General features: G+C 41.4%; 1 protein-coding gene across 5 annotated transcripts in view; it reads left to right on the forward strand.

Moving 5' to 3' along the window:
- Lin9 (lin-9 DREAM MuvB core complex component) overlaps positions 1-22194 on the forward strand; it is a 51025-nt gene extending 28831 nt beyond the window's left edge. For all 5 annotated transcript variants that reach the window (XM_052737805.1, XM_052737803.1, XM_052737806.1 and 2 more), the window contains 8 exons: positions 2064-2197; positions 3257-3376; positions 3635-3736; positions 8010-8090; positions 15003-15128; positions 19632-19811; positions 19939-20036; positions 20796-22194. In XM_052737805.1, coding sequence (XP_052593765.1) covers positions 2064-2197; positions 3257-3376; positions 3635-3736; positions 8010-8090; positions 15003-15128; positions 19632-19811; positions 19939-20036; positions 20796-20901 — 947 coding nt within the window. In that variant the 3' untranslated portion in view covers positions 20902-22194. The remainder of the gene's footprint in view (positions 1-2063; positions 2198-3256; positions 3377-3634; positions 3737-8009; positions 8091-15002; positions 15129-19631; positions 19812-19938; positions 20037-20795) is intronic.
- The last annotated feature ends 2705 nt before the right edge of the window (positions 22195-24899 follow it).

Consider the following 24899-nt stretch of genomic DNA (forward strand, 5'->3'; position numbering starts at 1 on the left):
CCCTGTGTCTATATACCTCAGTGCTGAGCCTACGATGTAGGCACAGGTTTGAAAGACCTCACACTGATTTGTGCAAAGTTGTTGCTGATTTTCAGTCTTCTTTAACTTCTACTTTCTGCAGGCTCTCTAGGTTCCTTCCTGCTCATTTGCATCATTTTCCAGTTAGCTAGAGATGAATGAGAACTTATTTCAGCCTTTACGTTTCCCTAGTTTCTGGATTCTCCCTGCCACATGCTAGCTAGCTGGCCACTCATCTCCACAAGGACAACATGCTGAGCTTAGAAAACTGTGGTGTTCTCGCTGTTGTTCCTGACTGAGTGTACCACTGACTGCTGGAGTCTCATCAGGTCCTTCCCTTTCGGTAGGAATCCTGATGGGTTTTATGACCTGGCCTGCACTAATAAACCGTTTTTACCAGTCACATTGATGGTAATGATGGTGGGAGTGTGGACTAGCCTCATTCATGCAAAAAGGCCATTAACCTCCTGTCCTACTACACTTAACTCTAGAACTCTTTGAACAACCAACTTTTTTTCTTTGAGACAAGGCTTGCTTTGTAGCTCAGGCTGGCCTCACAAACTTTATGCCTCAGTCTCTTGGGTGTAGGTATTATAGATATGCACCACAGTACTTGGCTCCAAGGCTATTTCTTTCCTGCATTTGGTCCATTTCCATCATACTGAAATAGTTATCTTTGTCAGTCTGGTCCAGGTTACAGTTGTCTTATATGGAAAAGAAATCCCGGCTTCTTTCTGCCGCCATTACTAGAAGTTCTTCTCTGCGCATGCGTGTTAGGTTGGCTTTTCTACAGTCTCCTCTATGTTCCTGTTTACTGTTCTCTTCATTGATCTACCGGACAGAAAAATGTTTTTGTCTCCTGCAATTGTGTTTCTGTCAAGCAATCCTTTTTATTTTAAATAGCTTAACTTGTTTATTTGTGTGTTTTATTAAATATTATATATATACGCCAGTATAAACTTTAAATTTTGCCTACTGTAAAAACTTAAGTGCCATTGTCCTCATGATTTTCACATATGCTGAAGAGTTTATGTGGACGCCCTGGTGTCATTTCAGACTGGACTTAAGTGTCAGTGACATAAAAGTAGAGGCGGGAGGATCAGTCAAGGTTATCCTTGGCTGTCTTGTAGTTCAGTGTAGCCTGGGATATACACGAGACCCTATTTAAAGTTGAGAATAAGGGCTGGAGAGCTGGCTCAGCGGTTAAGAGCACTGGCTGCTCTTCCAGAGGACCCAAGTCTCTAATTTCCAGAACCCACATGGCAGCTCACAATTGTCTGTAACCCTCACACAGACATACATGCAGGCAAAACACCAATGTACAGAAAATAAAAATAAATTATAAAATAAGCCGGGCAGTGGTGGCGCACGCTTTTAATCCCAGCACTCGGGAGGCAGAGCCAGGCAGATCTCTGTGAGTTTGAGGCCAGCCTGAGCTACCAAAAGGCTACACAGAGAAACCCTGTCTCGAAAAACCAAAAAAAACAAAACAAAACAAAAAAAATTATAAAATAAAGTTGAAAATAAACTACTCCTAATGTGTCACTTAAATTTCTGATATCCAGCCAGGGGTGGTGGCACACATCTTTAATCCTAGCACTCAGGAAGCAGAGGCAGGTGGAACTCTGTGTGTGCAAGGCCAGCCTAGTCTATAGAATGAGTTCCAGACAACCAGAGCTACATAGAGAAATCCTGTCTCAAAAAAACAAACAACAAAAAAAAAACAAACAAACAAAAAGTATGATATCCAGAGTGCTTTTGTTAGTTTTTTAGGTGTTCAATATTCTAAATGGTGATCTTTATTTAATCTGTTTGGTAGCTATATGATTTCATTTATATGTCAAGTTAAGAATCATTTCAATTGATTTTTTTCTAAAAAGCTTTGTTAATTCTCTAATTCTAAAATAAAGTACACAGTCATGTTAAAATTAGTAGAGAGTGACACTGTATTTTTAATGGTTTAAACTACATGCTTAGAACAGTTCATTTGGCAATTAATTCTTTGCATGTACTAAATATGATAATGCCTTTGTTTCTTTTCTCAGCACGGTTACGTGGTGTTCATGATGGTCTGTTCACTGGTCAGATAGATGCTGTAGACACTCTAAATGCTACTTACAGAGTGACTTTCGATAGGACAGGACTTGGGACTCACACCATTCCTGACTATGAAGTTCTTGTGAGTGATATTTTATTAAACTTAATTAAAATGTTTTGTAGTATATTTGTATTTTGTGCCTTTTAATTATTTTAGTATTATCTTATAAATTGTCTTTTATTAGAGAATCAAGGTTTCAATTCAAAGACATGCTTAGGATTTCCCAACCCTGTGTACTACATGTCTGGAGAAGAACTGTACTTAAGTCTCATTTCCAAAGCTAGGGTCCCTCCCTTGTGCTTTACCCACAAAGTTAAGGTATAGTCAATCCTAAATTTAAAATATGAAGTAACCTCTTGGACTTTCAGTATTTTTCTCCTGTTTTATTCTACATTTATGTAGAATCAATACCTTCCCTTTTCAAAGTTACATTTTTATTTATTGTGTGTCTGTGTGATGTGTGTGTGATGCTTGTGCTCGCAGGCTCACACATAGCACAACACTTGTTTGGAGGTCAAAGTACAACTTGTGGGAGTCAGTGATCTCCTTCCACCATTTTGGTCCCAGGAATTTAACTCAGGTCATTAGGCTTGGTGGTAGGTCCCTGTACCCACTGAATAGCCCAATACCTTCACTTTTCGCATGATAAAATTGCCATAATTCATCAACTTATTCAGGGCTCTGAGTCTGGGTGTTGTTTGTGAGTCAAATGGAGACTAGAATCTTGGTCTTTTGTTGTTTTAATACACATTAACCTGCTGAGGTACTTATCAGTCTTGATTTTTGTAATGTGGAAATGTGTGTGTGTGTGTGTGTGTGTGTGTGTGTGTGTGTGTGTGTGTGTGTGTGTGTATTCATGTTCACATTCTCAAGTGTACTTTGGATCGAATCCAGGGCTTAGTGATCACTATACTACTGAACTACATCCCCAGCCTTATATGCTTTTTTAATAAAGTAACTGCTGGGGATACAGCTCAGTGGTAGTGCTTGCCTAGCATGTGAAAGGCCCTAAAAATTGCTAAATAAATTAATTAATTTTAAAACTGTAACTGCAATCTGGACTGGTGAGATGCTGTATTTCAAGTTGATATACAGTGTTTACAAATTCCAAGTTTTATGAATTATTCTCTTTTCCCAAAGAGTAATGAACCTCATGAGACAATGCCAATTGCTGCCTTTGGACAAAAACAGCGGCCTTCTCGGTTTTTTATGACTCCTCCACGGTTACATTATACCCCTCCTCTCCAGTCACCAATTACAGTAAGTAATACAGGAATGCCCTCAGTAGTACAACTCTTGCAAATATCAACTGGGTTCTCATGAAGACACATGACAACTACTTCAGGACTTGAGCTACTGATATCTGTATTGTTTTAACTGATTGGCAGATATTTAAATAAGAAAATAGTTGCTGGAAATATTTTCTTTGTTATTGATTTAATGTAATTTTAATTAAACAGAACTTTCACTTTCTCTAAAGATACTGTCAATGATTAGATGATTCCTTCTGTCCCACAGGATAGTGATCCTTTATTAGGACAGTCACCTTGGAGAAGTAAAATTTCTGGCTCTGACACGGAGACGTTAGGAGGCTTTCCAGTAGAATTCCTTATCCAGGTGGTGAGTCAAGACTTGTCCCTTGCAACAGTCTTTGAAAGAAATGCCCAAGGAGAACTGTAAGCCAAGGGAGCCCCCGTGTGCACTGTCCCACTGTCTGCTGTACTGACATTGTTATTGGTGCTTACGTATTTGACTTTTGTGGGTACTTTCATTTTGTTTTGGGGGTTTTTTTCTGGGAGGGGGCAGAAAAAAGTTGAGAGGACTATAAAGATTTTTCACATAATCCTCCTGCCTCACACATGTGTAATGTCCTTCACCAGAGTGGTGTGTTTGTTACAGCCAGTGAGCCTATATTGTTCTCATTGTCCCCCGAAACTATATTGTAGTCAGGTTCACTCTTGGTTTTGAGTATTTTAGGAGTTCGGACAAACTCTTTTGGTTGTGGTTAACTACTGACCTCTGCCTAGATTCTCTGTATTGAAAGAAAGGAGGAAGGGAACAGACTGATGGAGGAGCACACATGGGTTTGTTTATACTTCAGGCAAACCTGGGAAAGACTCCTCCTTTCTTTGTGCCCTTTCTGAAGCAGTGGTACAGTTCTGTAGAAAAGTGAAACTAGCTGAGCAGGAGAGCACTCAGGAGGCAGAGGCAGGGGATCTCTGTGAGTTCGAGGACAGCCAGAGATACACAGAGAAACCCTATCTTGAAAAACAACAACAGCAACAAAGAAAAAAGAAAAAAACAAGAAAGAAAGAAGGAAGGAAAGAAAAGAGGAAACTAAAGCCAGGGGAAAGGTGTATGGTAATGTTACTGTGCGGTCAGCCATCAGAGCTGTGGAGAATTCTTCCCCTGCATGGCCCGCTGGCTCCGGGTCTTCTTAGGCTTTCCCTTTCTCGGCATGCTGAATCCTGTGGAAATTTTGATTCTCCGTTGTTGTTGTTTGTTTTTTGGGGTTTTTTTTTTTTTTTTTTTTTTTTTTTTTTGGTTTTTCAAGACATTGTTTCTCTGTGTAGTTTTGGTGCCTGTCCTGGATCTCGTTCTGTAGCCCAGGCTGGCCTCAAACTCACAGAGATCCCACTGCTGGCCGGCTCCACTGTTTTATGGTCTCTGGTTCAGTAGTCTGGTAGGCAGAGGGAGGGTTACAAGTATCTCCCTAGAATACATGAAACTGCCAGGGCTTCACCTCCCAGGCTCAGCACTGGAGGACAGTGATAACCCCTCTCCCCTTTTAACAGCTCAGGTAATCCTTACCTGTTATGGGGTATACCAGCCAGAAGGACTCTGTAACATGTAGGAACTGTGGGATGCAGGGAGAACCTGGTGGCCAGTGTCCACTTTGATATGTTCAATAGGCACCTCAGCCATTTGTCCCAGGGTTTGAGACTTAACAATTGCAAATATGGGGTCTAGAGAGATGGTTCAGTGGTTAAGAACACTCACTGCTTCTGCAGAGACCAAGGTGTAGCACGAATCTTAAATGGTCTTATTAATAAAAAAACTCGAGAGCCAGATATTGGAGTGAATGCTGAATGATCAGAGAAACAGAACAAGCCATACTAACCTCACTTTGCCAATTCCTCATCTGATCTTGTTTCCTCAGACTGAAAGCCTCTGAATCCTCATTGAATTGATCTCAGCTGAACTGCTGCTAAAAGCTTAACCAGGCTCTAGTTCCTGGTCCTCACGCCTTATATACCTTTCTGTTTCCTGCCATCACTCCCTGGGATTAAAGGCGTGTGTCACAATGCCTGGCTGTTTCCAGTGTAGCTTTGAACACACAGAGATCCAGATGGATCTCTGCCTCTGGAATGCTAGAATTAAAGGCGTGTGCTGCCACTGCCTAAACCTGTGTGGTTTATGCCTAAACCTATAGTGGCTGTTCTGTTCTCTGACCCCAGATAAGTTTATTAGGGTGCACAACATATTGGGGAACACAATACCACCACACCAAGGTTCAGTTCCCAGTACCTACATGGAGACTCATAGTCATGTGTAACTCCAGTTCCAGGAGTTCCAACGTCCTCTTTTGGCCTCTGCAGGCGCTGCACACATGTGGGACATATATATACATATAGGCAAAACACATACACATAAAATAATAAAAAATTTAAATTAAAAATAAATCATTAGGTTTTTTATTTTAAAAAATTGTTGAGATGCTCATTTCATCATATTTTTCTTTCTTTGCTTGTTAGCTGAAATAATTGTATAAGAAAAGCATCACCAGGCATGGAGGTGCATGCCTGCAACTCCTGGCACTCAGGAGCCAGAGGCAGGAGCATCACTGAATTTTAAGCCAGTCTGGTTTACCGAACAAGTCCAGGCCAGCATGGGCTACATGGCAAGACCATGCCTTGAAAGAGGGGAGGGATAGAATAAAGTGTTTCCCTAATATGTTATTTGGTTACTTAATGGTGTAATTTGCATAGAAATACAGGATAAATGTTTGATGCTTTCTCTTTGCTTCCTGGTTCACAAAATGAACTTGGTGATTAAAATCATGTAGTTCCATGGGATCTGATACCCTCTTCTGACCTTCCTGGGCACCAGGCATGCTCATGGTGCACAGACTTACATGCACAGTAGTAGAACAACTGAAGACTGTGGTAGTGTTGTGTTCCCCAAAATACTGTGTACCCTAATAAACTTATCTGGGGTCAGAGAACAGAAAAGCCACAATATTAAACATAGAGGATAGGCAATGGTAGCACATGCCTTTAATCCTAGCATTCCAGAGGCAGAAATCCATATGTTCAAGGATACAGTCAAGCATGGTGACTCACTCCTTTAATCCCAGGGAGTGGTGGTAGAAAGCAGAAAGTTATATAAGGTGTGGGGACCAGAAACTAGAGGCATTTGGCTGGTTAAGCTTTTAGGTTTTGAGCAGTAGTTCAGCTGAGAACCATTCAGATGAGGACACAGAGGCTTCCAGTCTGAGGAAACAAGATCAGCTGAGAAGTTGGCCAGGTGAGGTTAGCTGTGGCTTGTTCTGTCTCTCTGACCATCCAGTGTTCACCCCAATAACTGGCTCAGGTTTGATCTTATTAATAAGACCATTTAAGATTCCTACTTCAGAAAACCATAGTACTGCTTACTTACGCTGCTTAATTTTTTAAAAAATATCACTGTGAACTTAAGAATCTTTAACTTTAGGCCAGGCGGTGGTGGTGCACGCCTTTAATCCCAGCACTCAGGAGGCCGAGCCAGGTGGATCTCTGTGAGTTCAAGGCCAACCTGGTCTGCAGAGCGAGATCCAGGACAGGCACCAAAACTACACAGAGAAACCCTGTCTCAAAAAACAAACAAACGCCGGGCGGTGGTGGCGCACGCCTTTAATCCCAGCACTCGGGGGGCAGAGGCAGGCGGATCTCTGTGAGTTCGAGGCCAGCCTGGTCTCCAAAGCGAGTTCCAGGAAAGGCGCAAAGCTACACAGAGAAACCCTGTCTCGAAAAACCAAAAAAAAAAAAAAAAAAAAAAAAAAAAAAAAAAAAAAAAAAAAAAAAACAAAAACAAACAAACAAACAAAGGATCTTTAAGAACTTTTGTGTTTCCCTTCTTAGCAGTTTTTGATCTATTGGTCTACAAATTGTTCATTTTGAGCTGTGAACGCTTGTTCAGATTGACTTTTTTTTGTTTTTGTTTTTTTGAGACAGGGTTTCTCTGTGTAGTCCTGGCTGTCCTAGAACTCACTCTATAGACCAGGCTGGCCTCCAACTCACAGAGATCTGCCTGGCTCTGCCTCCCGAGTGCTGGGATTAGAGGCATGGGCCACTGCCCACTGAGGGGTTAGTTTTTTGTCAGGTGGTGACACACACCTTTAATCCACTCAAGAGGCAGAGCCAGGCAGATCTTTGAGTTTGAGGCCAGCCTGGTCTACATAATGAGTTCTAGGACAGCCAGGGCTACACAGAGAAACCCTGTCTTGAAAACAAAGACAAAACAAGTTAGTTCTCACCTTCCCCCATTTGGGTACAGGGAATCAAACTCAGGTGGTGAGGCATGGTAGCACATCTCACCACCTCTAATTACAGTAGATTTTAAAGTAATATTTTCTTTCCTAAGTCAGCATCTCATTATGTAGAGGAGGCTGTCCTAGAGCTTGTTTTGTAGCCTCAGGTGGCCTAAATTTGTGGTCCTCCTGCCTCAGTATCCTGAGTATATGTTCTATGCTGAGTTTCAACTATTATTTTTGCTATTCACGTGTGTAAAATAAGATGCTTTGCCATAATTATATTGAGACTAAAATGTATCATCAGAACATATTAATGAAAACTGGAAATAGACATACCTGAATGTCTCTGTTTACTCCAAAACATTTCTCTTTTGTCTACAGACTAAGTTATCAAAAATTCTCATGATTAAAAAAGAACATATCAAGAAATTAAGGGAAATGAACACAGAAGCAGAAAAACTGGTAAGGATTTGAGGATTTGTCTCCCTTTGTTTACTTGTCTAATCTTAAAATGGTAGGGTCTTCTAATCTCTCTCTCTCTTTTTTTTTAATCCCTTCTGGCAAAAAACTTTGAGGCATCTTAGTTTTTGTTCTGAAACCAGGTCTTGCTGTGTTTCCCTGGCTGGCCTGAAATGTACTGTATAGAGCAGGCTGGCGTCCAACTTCTGGCAGGCCTCCTGCATTGGCCTCCTGGTGCTGGGACTACAGGCATGGGCCACCACACCTGGCTTGCAATAAATATTACTTTAAGTCATTACTTGATTTCATTTTTCCTTACTGTATTCAATACACTCCAGTAAATGAGCAGTGTGATAAATACTTACCCATTAGACCACTGGCTACACAGTTGCATAGGGTTAATGGATGGATTAGCTTCGTGGATGATTTATATGAGTGTAGAATCCCTAGGGCTAATCAATGGATCTTACTAAAGAAGATTTAATGACAGCTTTTTAAAGGTGCTTCAGAATAAGGTAGCTAAGTTGTCATATTTTCATTAACTTGACAAAGATTTTATTAATCAGATAAGTCGAAAACATTTAGTCAATTTTATTTGTAAGAAAGAATTAGTAGAGGTGTTGGGTTTTCTGAGATTGTCTGTATCTGTGTGAGTCTATGCCTTATGCATAGTGATACCCCTGGAGTCCAGCACAGGTTGTCAGATCTCCTGGGGCTGCAATCACAGGTAGTTGTGAGCTGCCCAACAAAGGTGCTCAGAACTGAACTCAGGTAAACTATTTACATAAAAATACTCTTTAAAAGTAACTCTCATCATAGACTAGGCTAGCCTCAAACTCACACATATTCATCTGCCTCTGCCTCCCAAGTGCTGGAATTAAAGATATGAGCAACCACAGCCATGGTTGTGATAAGAAAATAAGATATTTTCTTATCAAGGCATTGAAAATAAAACCTGGGGTTGGGGTATATAGCTCAGTGAGACCTGGGTTCAAACCATAACAGAAGTGAGTGGGTGGGTGGGTGGGGGTGGGTGGGTGGATAGGTGGATGGATGGGAGGATGGGTGAGTAGATACATGTTCAGTTACTATCATGTGTAAATAAATAAATAAATAAATAAATAAACAAACAAACAAACCCACAAACTTAAATTCAGATAAAGGAAAGCAGGAGGTATTAAATTTTTATGGAATAGTATGTTTCCAAAAAAAGAAAATCCTTATTCACCCTCATATGTAATGAAAGAGCTAACATCTGAATTGTTCAATACTCTGCTAATGTACTGATTTTTTTAGGCAGTGCAAACTAAAAGTATCAAAGGTATATTCAAGTGTTTTTCTTTCCTTTTCTGTAAAGGAACTTCAGGTAGAAAACACTAAACTAGCTGGACTGTGGTTACACAGGCCTTTAATCTCAGCTCTTGGGAGGCAGAGGCAGGCAGATCTCTGAGTTCAAAGCCAGCCTGGTCTATAGTGTGAGTTCCAGGACTCCACAGAGAAACTCTGTCTCGAAAGACCAAAAACACAAACGAAACAAAACCCCACTTAATGTCAGTTATTTCTAACCAGGTGTTGTAATACTAACTAGTAGTGATTTTTATCTACCCTGTCCTCATCTAGCCTCTACAACTCACAAATATTTAATCTTTTTTCAGTAATTTAAAAGTTGGTTTATTTTTAATTTTACCAAATAATTTGAGTATTTCACTATTTTTCACCTCAAAAGGATTGGACATAGTACTTTGTTCAAAGTATATGTTCTTACAAAGTAAATCTGTTCAAGTTTCCTTTTCACTCAGAAAAAAAAATTGTTTTGGACTGTGTGTATGTGTGTTTTGTATGTCTGTTCATGTCCACATGTATGTGCACATGCATACACATGCACACATGTTTGGAGACCAGAGTCCAGTGTGAGGTATCTTCCTCAATCACTCTCCACAGTATTGTCTGTCTGAAGATAGGGTCTGGTCTTTCAGTGAATCCGGAGCTTATGAATTCACATAGGCTGGCTAATTCCAGGGACCTGCCTGTCTTTACCAGTGCTGGTATTGCAAGGCAGTGTGTGTGCTGGGGATACACTTTCAGGTCCTTATGCTTGTGCAGCAAGCCTTGTACCAAGTGAGCCATCTTCCCAACCCCCCAAAAAATTTGGTGAAGTTTTTCAGAGTATAGCTTTGAACTAGATTTTTTTGGATCAAATTATATAGTAATGGTGAGTTAGTGAAAGTTTGAGCTCGTTAACTTCAATATGTCTTTTCTGTTTTAGATTATTCAAATATGTCTTAAGCATATTAAAATGATATGGGGCTGGAGAAATTGCTCAGTGGTTAAGAACACTGGCTGCTCTTCCAGAGGGTCTGGATTTGATTCCTGTCACCTACCTGGTGCTTCAGAACCATCTGTAACTCTTCGGACCTTCCCGGGCACTAGGCATACATGGTACAGAGACGTACATGCCACAGTAGTAGAGCAAGTGGACACCACAGTAGCTGGAAAAACTGAACATCACAGTGCTGGAGTAACTGACCGTGACAGTGCTGGAGTAAGACGGACAGATTGAAACAGACACCATGCATACAGACACATGACTTCAGGACAAGGTGGTTTGACACAGTAGTAGGGAAAGGCGTCTTTGAAATAGTGATAGTGAGTTAGCTGGCTTTCAGAACAGGATTTGGGGGATTCAGCCATTACTGTATCCTGGAGATGAAATGGCTGGGGGTTTAAGTCTAGAAATGAAAAGTGGAGCTATGAAAATTTAAGAGACTGTAAGCGATTATATTTATGACTTTAGAGTAAGGACTCCTTAGACTAAGTCAGTACAGAAAACAGTCACCATAAAGGAAAAGATTGATAAGTTAACCTACAATGAAATTAAGTATCTTTGAACAGAAGACACAAGAACAGAAACTGAAAGGCAAACCACGGGGTCAGAGGAAACATTTACAGCTGTGCACAGTAAGAAAAAGATGTGCAGCCCAGTGGACAGCGGGAAGGAGGGTTGAACAGACAGGAGTTTTTACACAGAAAGATATTCAAATATACCTCCAGAATGTCTGTACAATACTCAACTGGGCAGCGAGGTGTGGTAGCACACATCTATAATGATAGCACAGAGGCGAAGGCAGGAGGATTGGGGTTTATAAGTGAGACTTTTTCAAAAAACTGATGCTCAACTGTGTTAATGATCAGAGTAATGTGAGTACACAGATACCATTCATGCTCTTTTAAAGATTTCATTTATTTTATTTTAAAATTTTGTCTTTATTTCATGTGTATGGGTGTTTTGTCAACATGTATGTCTGTTAAAGACTTAATACTAAAGATGGGTGAAAATTTGACAAGTTAAAATTTCCTAATCCATGACTCAGGATAATTTTATCCATTAAAACTAGTCATATGTGCCGGGCAGTGGTGGCACACGCCTTTAATCCCAGCACTCGGGAGGCAGAGGCAGGCGGATCTCTGTGAGTTCGAGGCCAGCCTGGGCTACCAAGTGAGTTCCAGGAAAGGCGCAAAGCTACACGGAGAAACCCTGTCTCGAAAAACCAAAAAGAAAAAAAAAAAAAACCAAAAACTAGTCATATGTATATAAAGTGTTCACAACAGTAGTGCTGATAATGGCTTATATTAGAAGCAGCCCAGATACAAGCAAGTAGAGCACAGCATGGCTGTGCTGTATAGCAACAGATGAACTGATACGCATATTTGCAGTGGGAGACGAATCTCACCCGTGGGGGCTCAGCCCTATTTCTAGTGCTTAAGAGGGAGAGGGAGGAGGATCACTGCAGATCCCAGGACAGCCTGCTTTCTATAATGAGCTCTGACTACCTACGGCTGCATATCAAGATGCTTTCTCAAAAAGAGCAAAAAGTAAATCATATATCCTGTTTTGCCATAGTTTATGAAATAAAGATAATACAAAACTATGACTTTATGGTAATGTGGTAATGGCGGCAGAGAGAAAATGGAAATAACAACACAGGTAGGATATAGGATGTTGGTATTCTCCTCATTGGCCTAGGTGGGTTTCCCTATCATTCGTTTCCCTAATTTTTGTTTGTTGTTTTGGTTTTTTGTTTGTTTGTTTTGTTTTTTGAGACAGTGTTTCTTTGTATAGCCTTGGCTGTCCTGGAACTCACTCTGTAGACCAGGCTGGCCTCGAACTCACAGAGATCTGCCTGCCTCTGCCTCCCGAGTGCTGGGATTAAAGGTGTGTGCCACCACCACCTGGCTATTGTGTCTAATTTTACTGAGATAGAATTGATGCTCAGTCAGCTGTACTTGCTTAAAATTACAATGTGATCCCATTACCATATGCACTGCTAAAAAAGAAAATTGTTTATTGCTCTCTAAAATTTCCTTTGGTAATCTCTCCTTGATTTCTAGGCAGCCATTGATATGCTACCTGTCATGATGGGTTAAGATTAGTTTATATTTTCTAGAATTTTGTATAAATAGAATCATACAGTCTGCCTGAGCTCTTTTCATACCTGGTTTTGGCATAACAAGTTTGAGATACACATACTTAGTGACGGGATTCAGAACACACAGTTGCTTTTTTCCTTCAGTGCCAATGATCAAACCCAGGGCATTACACTCGTACCACTGAGCTGCCCCTCCCAAGTTCCTTTTCTAACTACTGAATAGCACCTCACTTTATGAGCATACCACAGTTTATCCATGCCTCTACAGATGAGCACTTGGATTTTTTCCTATTTCTAATTTCTCTCAAATTGCTGTGGACATTTGTGTATAAGTCTTTGCATAGACAGGTGTTTTTATTTCTCTGGACATGTTTATGAGAAGTGAACATGTTTTTACGCAGGTGTGATTACTTTGCAGTAATCCATTGAATTGTATATGTTTGTGCAATTTTATATTTAAACTTCAGTTAAAACAAAAACATTAGGGGCTGGAGAGATTGCTCAGGGGTTAAGAGCACTGACAGCTCTCCCAGAGGACCCAGGTTCAATTCCTAGCACCCACATGGCCACTCACAGCTCCAGGGGATCTGACACAGATATACATCCAGGCAAAACACCAATGCCCATGAAATTAAAAAAAACACAACAAGATGATAATGTCAGGCATGGTAGCACATTCCTTTAAATCCAGCCCTCAGGAGGCAGAGGCAGGCAGATTTCTTGAGTTCAAGATGAGCCTGGAGAATGTAGCATTTTCTAGGACAGACAAAGGTACAATTTTCCCCTATACTGGGGATCGGACCCATGTCCTCACGTTTGCTAGCCAGAACTCTGTTGTTGAGCTGTACCCCAGCCCCATGACATTCAACTTTCCAGCATGAAATTACACCTGTGTGACTTGATTCTAGCGTTTAGGAAGTTCATTCATGTCTGACAACTCTTTCCCACTCCCTCGAAAGCATACCCGGTCAGTTGACATGCTACATTACAGCGGTGCCCCTTATTCCTTTGGTTCCCTTTTCTGGCTTCCATGGGGACTGCCACATGTAGTGCAGAGACATAACACCACAGTCAAAACACCATACACATAAAAATAAAAATAAAGAGGCAGAGGCAGGCGGATCTCTGTGAGTTCGAGGCCAGCCTGGTCTACAGCGCGAGATCCAGGAAAGGCGCAAAGCTACACAGAGAAACCCTGTCTCGAAAAACCAAAAAAATAAAAAAATAAAAATAAAAAATAAAAAAAATAAAAATAAATAAAATAAAAATATTTTTTAAAAAATTACACTGTGTGAAGACTAACCATATAACTCTCCATCTTCCGGTATAGCAAATTGGTTAGTGTGCAGGGAAATGTTCATACACTCTCCAGCGAGAAGATAGGCTACTGGAAGGCTACTTGCCATATTGATAGCCAAAATCCTACTTCTGGATTGTTTGTATTAGTGCTTTTCAGTTACTGTGATAAAGCATGGTGACCAAGGAAACCTGCAGAAGAAGATGTTTATTTCGGCTTATGGTTCTGGAGGATTAAGAGTCCTTGGTGGCTGGAGTATGAAGCTGAGAGCTCACATCCTCAACCATAAGCACAAAGTAGAGAAAGCTAACTGGAAGTGGCATGGAGCTTTGAAACACTCAAAGCCCACCTCTAGTGTCCTATTTCTTTACCACGCTTCCCTAATCAGTGCCAACAACTAGGGCCTGGGGGTCATTCTCATTCAGACTACTACATTCCAGTTAGTTTATGGCCATATCATAATACAAAATGAATTTAGACCAACTTTGAGAGTCCCCATAGTATTCTCTGAACACTATTTCAAAGTCCAAAGTCTCTTCTGAAACTCAAGACAATCTCTTAATTGTAACCCTTTGTAAAATCAAAAAGCAAATTACATATTTCCAACTTAGTGTTCCTAAAGGGAAGAACTGGGGTATAATATGGAAATACTGGATCAAAGCAAGACTGGAGCCCAGTGGGCAACACCAAATCCTGGAGCCCCATCTCTGGGGTAAAAGGGGCGTTTGCTTCATTAAAGTTCTCTGTATATAAACTCTCCATTAAAAGAAGTAAATGGGGCAGGAGAGATGGCTGAGTGGTTAAGAGTGCATACTACTATTACAGAAGACCCGAGTGCAATTCCTAGCATTCCCATTGAGCAGCTTACAGCCACCCGCAACTCCAGCTCCAGGGGGATCCTATACTTTTGGCCTCCATGGGCACTGGTATTTACATGTACATACACACACTCACATAATATAAAAAAAAAAAAAACCAAATAAATATGAAAGAACAGAGTAAATGGCAGATATCATGCATTCCTAAGGACAAGGACAGTTTCCTGATAACACTTAACACCGTTATCACGTAAGAACAGTATCACTGACTACAGGCTAATGACCTGCTGGGTGTTTTACATCTCTTTTAGATGATTGAAATTGCATTGTTAACAAGACAAAACCTTAATAAGATCTGTTTTTTTCTTCTTAGAAATCATATTCCATGCCCATTGGTATTGAATTTCAACGGAGATATGCAACAATTGTTCTAGAGCTTGAGCAGTTGAACAAGGACCTAAACAAAGTTTTGCATAAAGTTCAGCAGTATTGCTATGAGGTGAGTGGTTTGTATTGCTTTTTTTTTTGCTTTTGAAACAGGCTCTCACTTTATAGCTATGGCTGACCTGGAACTCATTGTGTAGACCAGGCTGACCTCAAACGCACAGAGATCCACCTGCCTCTGCCTCCCAGGCTGGGATTAAAGGTGTGCACCACCATGCCCACTTGATTTGAATTACTTTCCCTCCACGTTTTATTATTTGAAGTTTAATGCTTTTACCTTCACCTCTTACAGGCTCTAAGTTAAGCCAGGATCTTTAAAAGGCCTTTTAGCAGACTATATTTTACATATGTACTTACTCATATCGGTGTTAAGAGTACTTTCTGTACAGTCAACTATCAGTTTTCATGTCGGTGTTAAGAGTACTTTATATACAGTCCACTATCAGTTTTCAGTTACTAAATTACAAATGATATTGCTCTACAAAAAAAGAGAGACTTAGAATTCAGAATCCAGAAAAATAATTATCTTCTGTGTTTTGATAGTGCCGTGTGTGTGTGTGTGTGTGTGTGTGTGTGTGTGTGTGTGTGTGTGTAGTCTTGGCTGTGTTCCTGTTCATTTGTTGGGGGCAGGGACTGATGGGTGCCAGAGTCAGTAGTCAGTTTCAGACGTCATTCCTCAGGTACTCTCGATCTTGTTTTATCAAACAGGATCTCACTGGGACCCAGGGCTCGCTAATCAGGCATCTCTCTCCCTCCCCAATACTGGATTACAAGCACACACTGTAGCTAGAGTTTTCCTGCCTGGCCCACAGTCAGGACAAATCTTTGTCACCTGCCAGTCCCACAACCTCTCAGACCCGACCAAGTAAACACAGAGACTTATATTGGTTACAAACTGTATGGCCGTGGCAGGCTTCTTACTAACTGTTCTTACAGATTAAATTAATCCATTTCCATTAATCTATACCTTGCCACATGGCTTGTGGCTTACCGGCATCTTCACATGCTGTTTCTCATTGTGGCGGCTGGCAGTGTCTCTCTGACTCAGCCTTCCACTTCCCAGCTTTATTCTCCTCCTTGTCCTGCCTACACTTCCTGCCTAGCCAATGGCCAATCAGTGTTTTATTTATTGACTAATTAGCAACACATTTGCCATACAGAACATCCCACAGCAACACACTGTCACGCCTGCTTTTTACATGGGTTCTGAGGATCAAACTCAGGTGTCGTGTTTGTGCTGCTAGCACTTTGTGACTGTGCTATCTCCACAGTCCCTTGTTTGTTTTTGAGACAGTATCTTGCTGCCTAGTCTAGGTTAGCCTTGGACTCAGAATTCTTCTGCCTCAGCCTCCTCTAGCCAAGTGCTAGAATTACAGGCCGCACCACCATGCCTGTCAGAACAATTACTCTTAATTCCACTGTCCCAGAAACTGTATTTTTGTTTACTATGTTTTTTTAAATGTATGGGTATTTGGTCTGTGACTGCTTCTGCACCATGTGTGTGCTTGGTGCCGTTGGAGGCCAGAGAGGGTGTCAGATCCTCTAGAACTGGAGTTCCACACTGTCATTAGCCACCATAGGGTGCTGGGAACTGAAATTGGGTTCTCTCCAAGAGCAACAAGTGCCCTTAACCACTGAACTATTTCTCCAGCCTCCTCCTTAAGTTTATTTCATTTATGAGTATTTTGTCTGAGTGTATATATGTGCATCACATGCATGCCCAGTGCCTCCAGAAGTCAGAAGAGGACTTTGGATTCCCTGGAGCTGGAGTTACAGGTGGTTGTGAGTCACCGTGTGTGTGCTGGGAACCAAACCTGAAACCTGCAAAAATAATGCTCTGGTTTTTTTTTTTTAATTTTTTTATTATTATTTTTATTTTTTGGTTTTTCAAGGCAGGGTCTCTGTGCAGTCTTGGCTGTCCTGGAACTCTCCCTCTTTGAAACAGCATGCATCATCTCAGCAATCGTACCCTGTATTGTTTTCTTTCCTCCTCCTTTCAACTGTCTTAGAACTGTGAATCTTAGATTTCAGGGACACAGGTCACAGGAGTTTGGGGAATTTTTCATTCACATGTAATTATAAATAGTAGGGTAGTTCAATCATCACCTAAAATTTAAAACTCTTACTACAAAGTATTAAATTATTGTGATGAATTTAGCATGTTCCTGCCTTTGCATTCTTTGAACCTGTGTTTCTAGTAAAGCCCCCTATATTTGTGATAGGAGATTCTCGTCACCATATTGGTAAGTCCCAAAACTCTGTCATAGATGATGATGTCTAGCTACTTGAACTGAACTAAGAGAGTGAGTCGGGGTCACCTCTGTCTCTTCTTTTAGCCATGCATTCTCATTCACACCCCCACTTCCTGCCCCCCTTCGTGTTTCTAGTCATGGCATAACCAGGGCTTTGCATATTCTAGGTAATTTCTTTGCCACTCAGCTATATTCCTGGTCCCTTGGTTTTAATAATACAGTATTACTCTATAGCCCAGGCTGGACTTGAACTCCCAAACTTCCCACCTCCACTTCCTCAGTGCTAGGATTACAGCTGTATGCCACTGTGCTAGGCTGCATCGTTATTTATTTCTAGTTTCGTGATAGCCATCTGCTACCTGTCTATTAGTGATTTGTTCGAGTAAATAGATTTCCTGGCCTAACTAGCAACTATTCAGAAGTATAGACCACAGGGTTTAAGAGACTTCTTAACAAAATGGCACATAAAGATGGGGCTTACACCTCAGTTTCTGTAATCCCCAAGGGCATTTGTGATAGGCTCCCTTCCCACTCAAGTGAAATGAGTTGATTTCCACAAAGCTCGTGAAGTAGAGCATTGATTTAAGAAATAATAAACCAGAGCTCTATGACTTGGCAGTTTTACTCCTTAGTGTACACAAACAGTTGAACACGTATTTACCAAAAGGAATATACTAGAATGTTCATTCCTTATTTCCACCTAGAATCAGAAACTGGATGCCAGAATAAATAAATAGATAAAATTTAAAAATCAGAAACTTGGGGCTGCAGTGATGGTTCAGTAGTTAAAAGCACTGTCTGCTCTTCTAGAGGACCCAGTTTGTTTCTCCAGAATACACATGTAGGTTCACAACCATCTATAACACCAGTTCCAAGGGATCTGACACTCTGATCTGTATCAGGCACACATGTGGTGTACATAAACACATGTAGCCAAAATATGCACATAAATTACAATAGTAAATTTTGTTTGTTTGTTTTGTTTTCTTTTTTGACACAGTTCTCTCTATGTAGCTTTGGAGCCTGTCCTGGAACTCGCTCTGTAGACCAGGCCGGCCTAGAACTCACAGAGATCCACCTGCCTCTGCCTCCCAAGTGTTGGGACTAAAGACATGTGCCACCACTGCCTGGCCATAAAATAATTTAAAAAAAAAAAAAGCAGCAGCAGCTGGCGGGAGTGGGTCGGGGTGCAGGGAATCGGATGCCTCTGGTCTCTTTGGGCACCTGTATGCACATGATGCATAAAACACACACACATACACATACTCATATAGTAATGATAACAATAAATTTAAAAGTATGGGGCTGGAGAGATGGCTCAGCAGTTAAGTGCACTGACTGCTCTTCCAGAGAACCTGGGTTCAATTCCTAACGTCCACATGGCAGCTCACAACTGTCTGTAACTCCAGAGTCCAACACCCTCACACAGACATAACATGCAGGCAAAACACCAATGCACGTAAAAATAAATAAATTATTAAAAATAAAGAAATGAACATCAGGCAGTGGTGGTGTACACCTTTAATCCCAGCACTTGGGACATAGAGGCAGGTGGGTCTCGGTGAGTTTTGGGCCAGCCTGGTCTACAGAGTTCCAGGACAGCCAGGGCTACACAGAGAAACCCTGTCTCAAAAAAACCAAAATAGGACTGGAGAGATGGCTCAGAGGTTAAGAACACCGACTTCCAGAGGACCCGGGTTCAATTCCCAGCACCTACATGGCAGCTCACAACTGTCTGTAATGCCAGTTTCAGAGGACCCAACACCCATGGCAAAAACACCAATGCACATTAAATAAAAATAAATAAAAAAAATACATACATAAACAAACATAACATTTGACAACAGCCATAGTAATGATTGACACAAACAAGAGTCATCATTGGATGCTCAAACTGGTAAAGTGTGATGCCATATAGGAGCTTTATGTAGCCTCAAAGTCTTTTCATGAATATTAATTACGAAGGGGAAATCTTTACTATGTGGAGATCTGGCAGATACTTCACTACTTAACAGCAGAGAAATACATCTCACTAGTAATGAAACAGATGCACACTGGGTGCCTTCCAGTAATGATACAGAGAAGGCCTCTGCATCACACTGTGCTACTCCAGGCAGAAACGTCCAAGTCCAGTCTAAGGACAGCTCACACAGCTGCGTGGACAGGATTACCCGGCTCCCAGGTGGCAGAAGGAGAGAACTGAGTCCCCAGTGGTCCTTTGACCTCCGTGTGTATGCCATGCTACATCTGGGCCCCCCACGCACAGTCTGTCAGAGTGTGTCTCATGTTTACTCCTTCATGTGCAGCTTGCGCCAGACCAGGGGCTCCAACCTGCTGATCAGCCAACAGACTTGAGACGCAGGTGTGAGGAGGAAGCCCAGGACATTGTTCGGCAAGCCAACTCCTCCTCAGGACAGCCCTGCGTTGAAAACGAAAATCTGACAGACTTAATCGCCAGGCTTACAGCTATTTTATTACAAATTAAGGTAAATTTCAGAGAAAATAGGTTAATGGGGTTTTTTATACTAAGCAAACTATATTAATTTGTTCCTATTTATGTCTATATTTAAGGTAAAATTTAATTAAATTTTGAAACATTTTTTTTCCCTGTAGTGTCTAGCAGAGGGAGGAGACCTGAATTCCTTTGAATTCAAATCACTCACAGATTCATTAAATGACATCAAGAATACAATAGATGCTTCTAATATCAGGTAATTGCTCAGGCATACTATACTCATTATATGTTACATTCATAGTGATTTCTTAGTAGAAGTTTTAAGAATTTTGCGTATTTGTGTATCCTTTAAACATATTTAGAAGAGTTTTTCACTTAGGATCATTCTGTTGACAGAACAGACATTTCCACAGTTTGGTTTCTGGTTTGTTGTAGAGCTTCCGAGTCTCCTCACTGCAGTGTCCTCACCCTTCTTGGCTCCTAAGTGTGCTTTCCCATAATCCCTGACACAGATCTGTTCCTTCCCTGAAGGCATCTTAGCTGGTTTCTAAGAATCAGCTGTTTACTAACTAAAATTAAGCCTCCCTTAGAAGAAAAAAAAGCTTTCCTTGAGGTCATGAGATGTCTCAGCAGGTCAAGGTATTTGCCTTGCTAGCCTGGCCACCTGAGTTCAATCCCCAGAACCCACGTAAAGGTGGATGGAGAGAACCAGCTTAACAGAGTTGTCTGCTGACCTCAGCATGTGTACCGGCGCTTGCATGCACACACACACGCAATAATAAATGAATACATTTTAGGGCTGTCAAAGGCTCAGTGGGTAAAAGCTCTTGCCACACAAGCTCGGAGACCTAAGCTCGGCCCCCACAACCCAAGTGAAACAGAAAGAACAGACTCCACAGGATTACCCTCTGGCTACCACAGTTATGCCACACAATAATAATAATAATAATAATAAATTTAATTTTTTTGTTTTTCTTAATTTTGTGATAGTTAACCTTACTTCTTCTTTCTTTAGTTGTTTTCAGAACAATGTAGAAATCCATGTTGCACATATCCAGAGTGGCCTGAGCCAGATGGGAAACTTACATGCCTTTGCAGCCAACAACACCAACAGAGACTGAGCACAGGAAACCTGGTACCCAGCTGCACAAGACCTTGGTCTGAGGAGTCCTTTTCCTTAACCTAAGCTTCCAATACCAGATACCTATCTGCTGGGAAACAAGGGAACTGTACATCTCCAGATACAGCTTTTAATACAGTGTACTGCTTCTTCAGCCAGCATTGTGCTGACCAGCATTTATTTATTGTTCTTTTAGTATCCAGATGCAGTAGTGTTGCTTATATTTCATGTTTCTCAGCAAATATTTTTAACCTGGAACTATCTGAACATACTATTTCATGGAGGAGCGTGCTCACTGTTTTTTATACATGCATGAATTCTGCTCAGCACATGCAAACAACTCCTGTGACAGAGAAGGCAAAGAAGCATGGTCTTTTCCGTGCATGATGGAATCCGTCTGAAAATCACCAGTCCAGTGGATTTAGTTGATCCTTCTATCTCAGGCTTCAGAATATACATCGTGAGTGTGGGAAGTCATCCTAGTCTTAAGGAAGCCATTGGAATATGGATGGGAAACACGGACTTAAGTATATGTTCCATATACTGACAGTATGACATGGTTCTATAGATCAGTTTATAATAATAAATATTTTAATTTATCATAATTTATAAAAACTTAGTTGTTTATCAGTAGAAGAAAATGAAGGAGCAGGAAGAACTGTATTGTGGAATGCTGGATTTCAGCGAGTGGGCTTGGCATGCCTTTCCATGAGTCAGGGCAAAAAAGACTGATAATACACTATTTTCATATTTTTTGTTTATTTGCACAACTTTAAACCAGATAACTGGTTAAAATCCAACAGTACACAATTTCTAAAATAAAAAGATTTTATAAGGAAAGCATATCACCGGTGTGGATTACAGAGGGAGGTGTGTTTTAGGTTTTTCTTGTTTGTTTTTGTTTTTTTGTTTTTTTAAGAAAAACCCTGCCTAAAATAATCTTGTAAAAAGTATGTATTTTAAAAATTTTGTTTTAATATAGAATATTATAAAGCCAAAATATAATTGTTTTCAGATTTGGAGTTTAAAATATAACTATAGAGGTGATTCTGATTCTTTGATGTCTCATAAAATGAGACTTTTTGTATATTACTGTATAATAAAATGAAAAAGATTATTTTCCATTTGAAATTTTTGTATAGTTTAAAAGCGCTTCCGTGTTCTTGTTGGTATTGGGCCACTGCAGATCTGTAGTCCAGAGTTTATATTTAGCTAAGCTGTTATGTTAATTAAATGCATAAATCTTTTATTCTTAATATTTGTAATTCTAAATAAATCGGTCTATAAAATTTAATATCTGCATCCTCATTTTATTAATACAAGTTGACAGTTAATTTTATTTAGACTGTTTCAGAGGGCTGGGGAGGTGGTTCTGCAGGGGAGAAGTGCTTGGTGCCAGTGTGTCGATCTGGGTTTGATCCCCAGGACTCACGTGGTGCGGGAAGAACTGACTTCTGGCACTTGTCCTCCGACTGGAGCACACACAAAGAAATAAAACTTTTTTTTTTTTATATCCAGGTGTGGTGTACTCCGTTAATCCGAGCACTTTGGACCCAGCAGATTTCTGTGAGTTCAAGTCCACCCTGTTCTATAGAGAGAGAAACTGTCTCAAAATACAATTTTTAAAAAATGTTTTCAAGAATTACAGTTTCTACTATGTTTTTAGGAGATACATTACAGAACAGTTACCAGGCCTTTTATGTTGTTATTTTACAACAAATTCTTGCTCTGTTGCTCAAGCACACTTTGCAGCTGGGACTTAAGACACACACCACCATGCCCAGCTGGGACTTAAGACACACACCACCATGCCCAGCTGGGACTTAAGACACATACCACCATGCCCAGCTGGGACTTAAGACACACACCGCCATGCCCAGCTAGGACTTAAGACACACACCGCCATGCCCAGCTCTAATCCTCTTGAAAAGATCACCACCCAGCATTGTTTTAGGGAGAGGCAGGGGTTTGTTTTGGTTTTGATCTGTTAGTAAATCACTGTGGAAACACTAAGCAAGTAAATTATTCCTCCTAGTATGGACCTAGCAGAAGACTGCGTTGAGTGTATTCTGCCTAGAAGTAGGCAAATGTTTTCAAATTGTTTCTTTTATTGCTTAAAGCTCACTTGTCCCGCTCAGACCTCACTTCATAGCACCGTATGTCCTTCAGCGCTGGGGTGTTGACAGCAGAGCCTGTGTGGAGAATATTGCTGAATTCGTTTTGTCCAGCTCGAGTAGTGGCTTTGAGTCAGCTGCACCTTGAATGATGCTGTCACTGCTGACACATGTTTGCAGCTCTACAGAGTGCTCCCAGGGTCAACAATAGCTCTGAAAGTCAAACTCGCCGGTCGCTGAGGATGTAAAACCAGATATGCCTATTAAGTTTTCTTTATGGCCTGGTGAGGGTCGACCCATAACCCCAGCTGCTTGGGAGGCTGAGGCAGAAGGATCACAACAAATTCATGGCCAGCCTGGGCTACAGAGTGAATTCAAGACCAGCCTGGGAACTTGGTGAGACCCTGACTCAAAGAGTTTAAAAGGGGGCCTAGGGATTGCTTGGAGACAGCCCAGCATGTATGAGGCCCGAGGCTCAGACACAGAGTGCTTGCCTGGCATGTACGAGGCCCACGGTACCAGCACCACACCAAACAAGTGTCTTCCTCCCTAGGTCTCATGTAACCAGGCTGGCCCCGAAAATGGTCTTGAACTTTTGAGCCTCCTGCTTCCATGCCCCAAGTGCTGGGATACAGACATGGCTCCACACCAGCTTTCCGTTCTCTGAACTCACCACTGCTCCTCCACCAGCACTGTGCAGCTGGCACATCACAGTCACCTCTCCACTTAGCTCTCAGCACCTACTCATCGTCTCCAGATTCAGCCAGGGTGGCATTCTTAAAATACAGAGTTGGTCATGTGATCCCTGTCTAGGAATACCTTTAAAGCCTACATCCTCCCAGGACAAATCCAGAAGTCTGGGAAGACCTGCAAAGTGGTGCCCAGTCCACTCCACTCCACTGCTTCTCCATCTGGCTCCTTAGACCACAGCCGGGGCCTGCGGTCCCCTTCTTTGTAACTGCCAACCGGTCCTGACTGATCCCACTGCGGCAGAGCTTTCCCGAGGCGGAGTTCCATGGCCACGACACATCAACACGTCCAGAGGTGCTTCAGACAACCTCCCCCTCCTATCATGGGCTGTAGTTCTGATTTTATATCTCACAGCAGATATCTAGATACAGATACGGATATTTGCCTCTGCTCCATAAAGGGAGCACTATTTGGGGCTTTGCTGTCTATTTTATTTCTAAGTCCTTATGAAACCATGAGTTCTTGCCTGCTCACAGGCACTAAACAGTGTTTGTGATGAATTAGTCAGTGAGTGTCTAAGCACCATTCTTGTCGCTGGAATGAACATACGTTTTTCCATGACAGCTTTGAAAGATAATAGCTTGCATATGGAAATCTGGAGCAGGGGCCTTCTTTTAAATGGGTTCCATTTCTTAGTCCCAACTAAAAGGGTCAGTGTGACAGAGGAGACGTGAAGGTTAACTAAGTGGGCGAAGTCATCCTGCCTTTGAGTCATGGCCACTGCTGTGTTTAAGCTCTGTGACCGTGAACCATTCTTACATTTCCTTCCTTTTTTATACGTATGGGTGTTTTGCCTGTGTGTCCACATGTGTACCATTTGTATGCCTGGTGCCCAAGGAGGCCAGAAGAGGACATCAGATCTGGAACTGGAATTCAGGACAGTTAGCTACCACGAGGGTGCTGGGAATCAAACCTGGGTCCTCTGCAATAGCAACAAGTGTTCTTAACTGCTGAGCCATCTCTCCAGCCCCCAATTACATGATTTCTTTGTGACAGTGATTCTGAATGTACCATTAACTGTAAGGTGTTCTGAGAGCTTTTCCATCTGGTCATTGATTTGTGGCATCTCAATTGGCCTAAACTGTCATCTAAATTGTCACCAGTTTTAAGTGTGAGGTTCTGACGGGGAGACCTC

This window comes from Peromyscus californicus, unplaced genomic scaffold (assembly GCF_007827085.1).
Source record: "Peromyscus californicus insignis strain IS unplaced genomic scaffold, ASM782708v3 Scaffold_14__1_contigs__length_90479793_seg_2, whole genome shotgun sequence".
Lineage (NCBI taxonomy): Eukaryota > Metazoa > Chordata > Mammalia > Rodentia > Cricetidae > Peromyscus > Peromyscus californicus.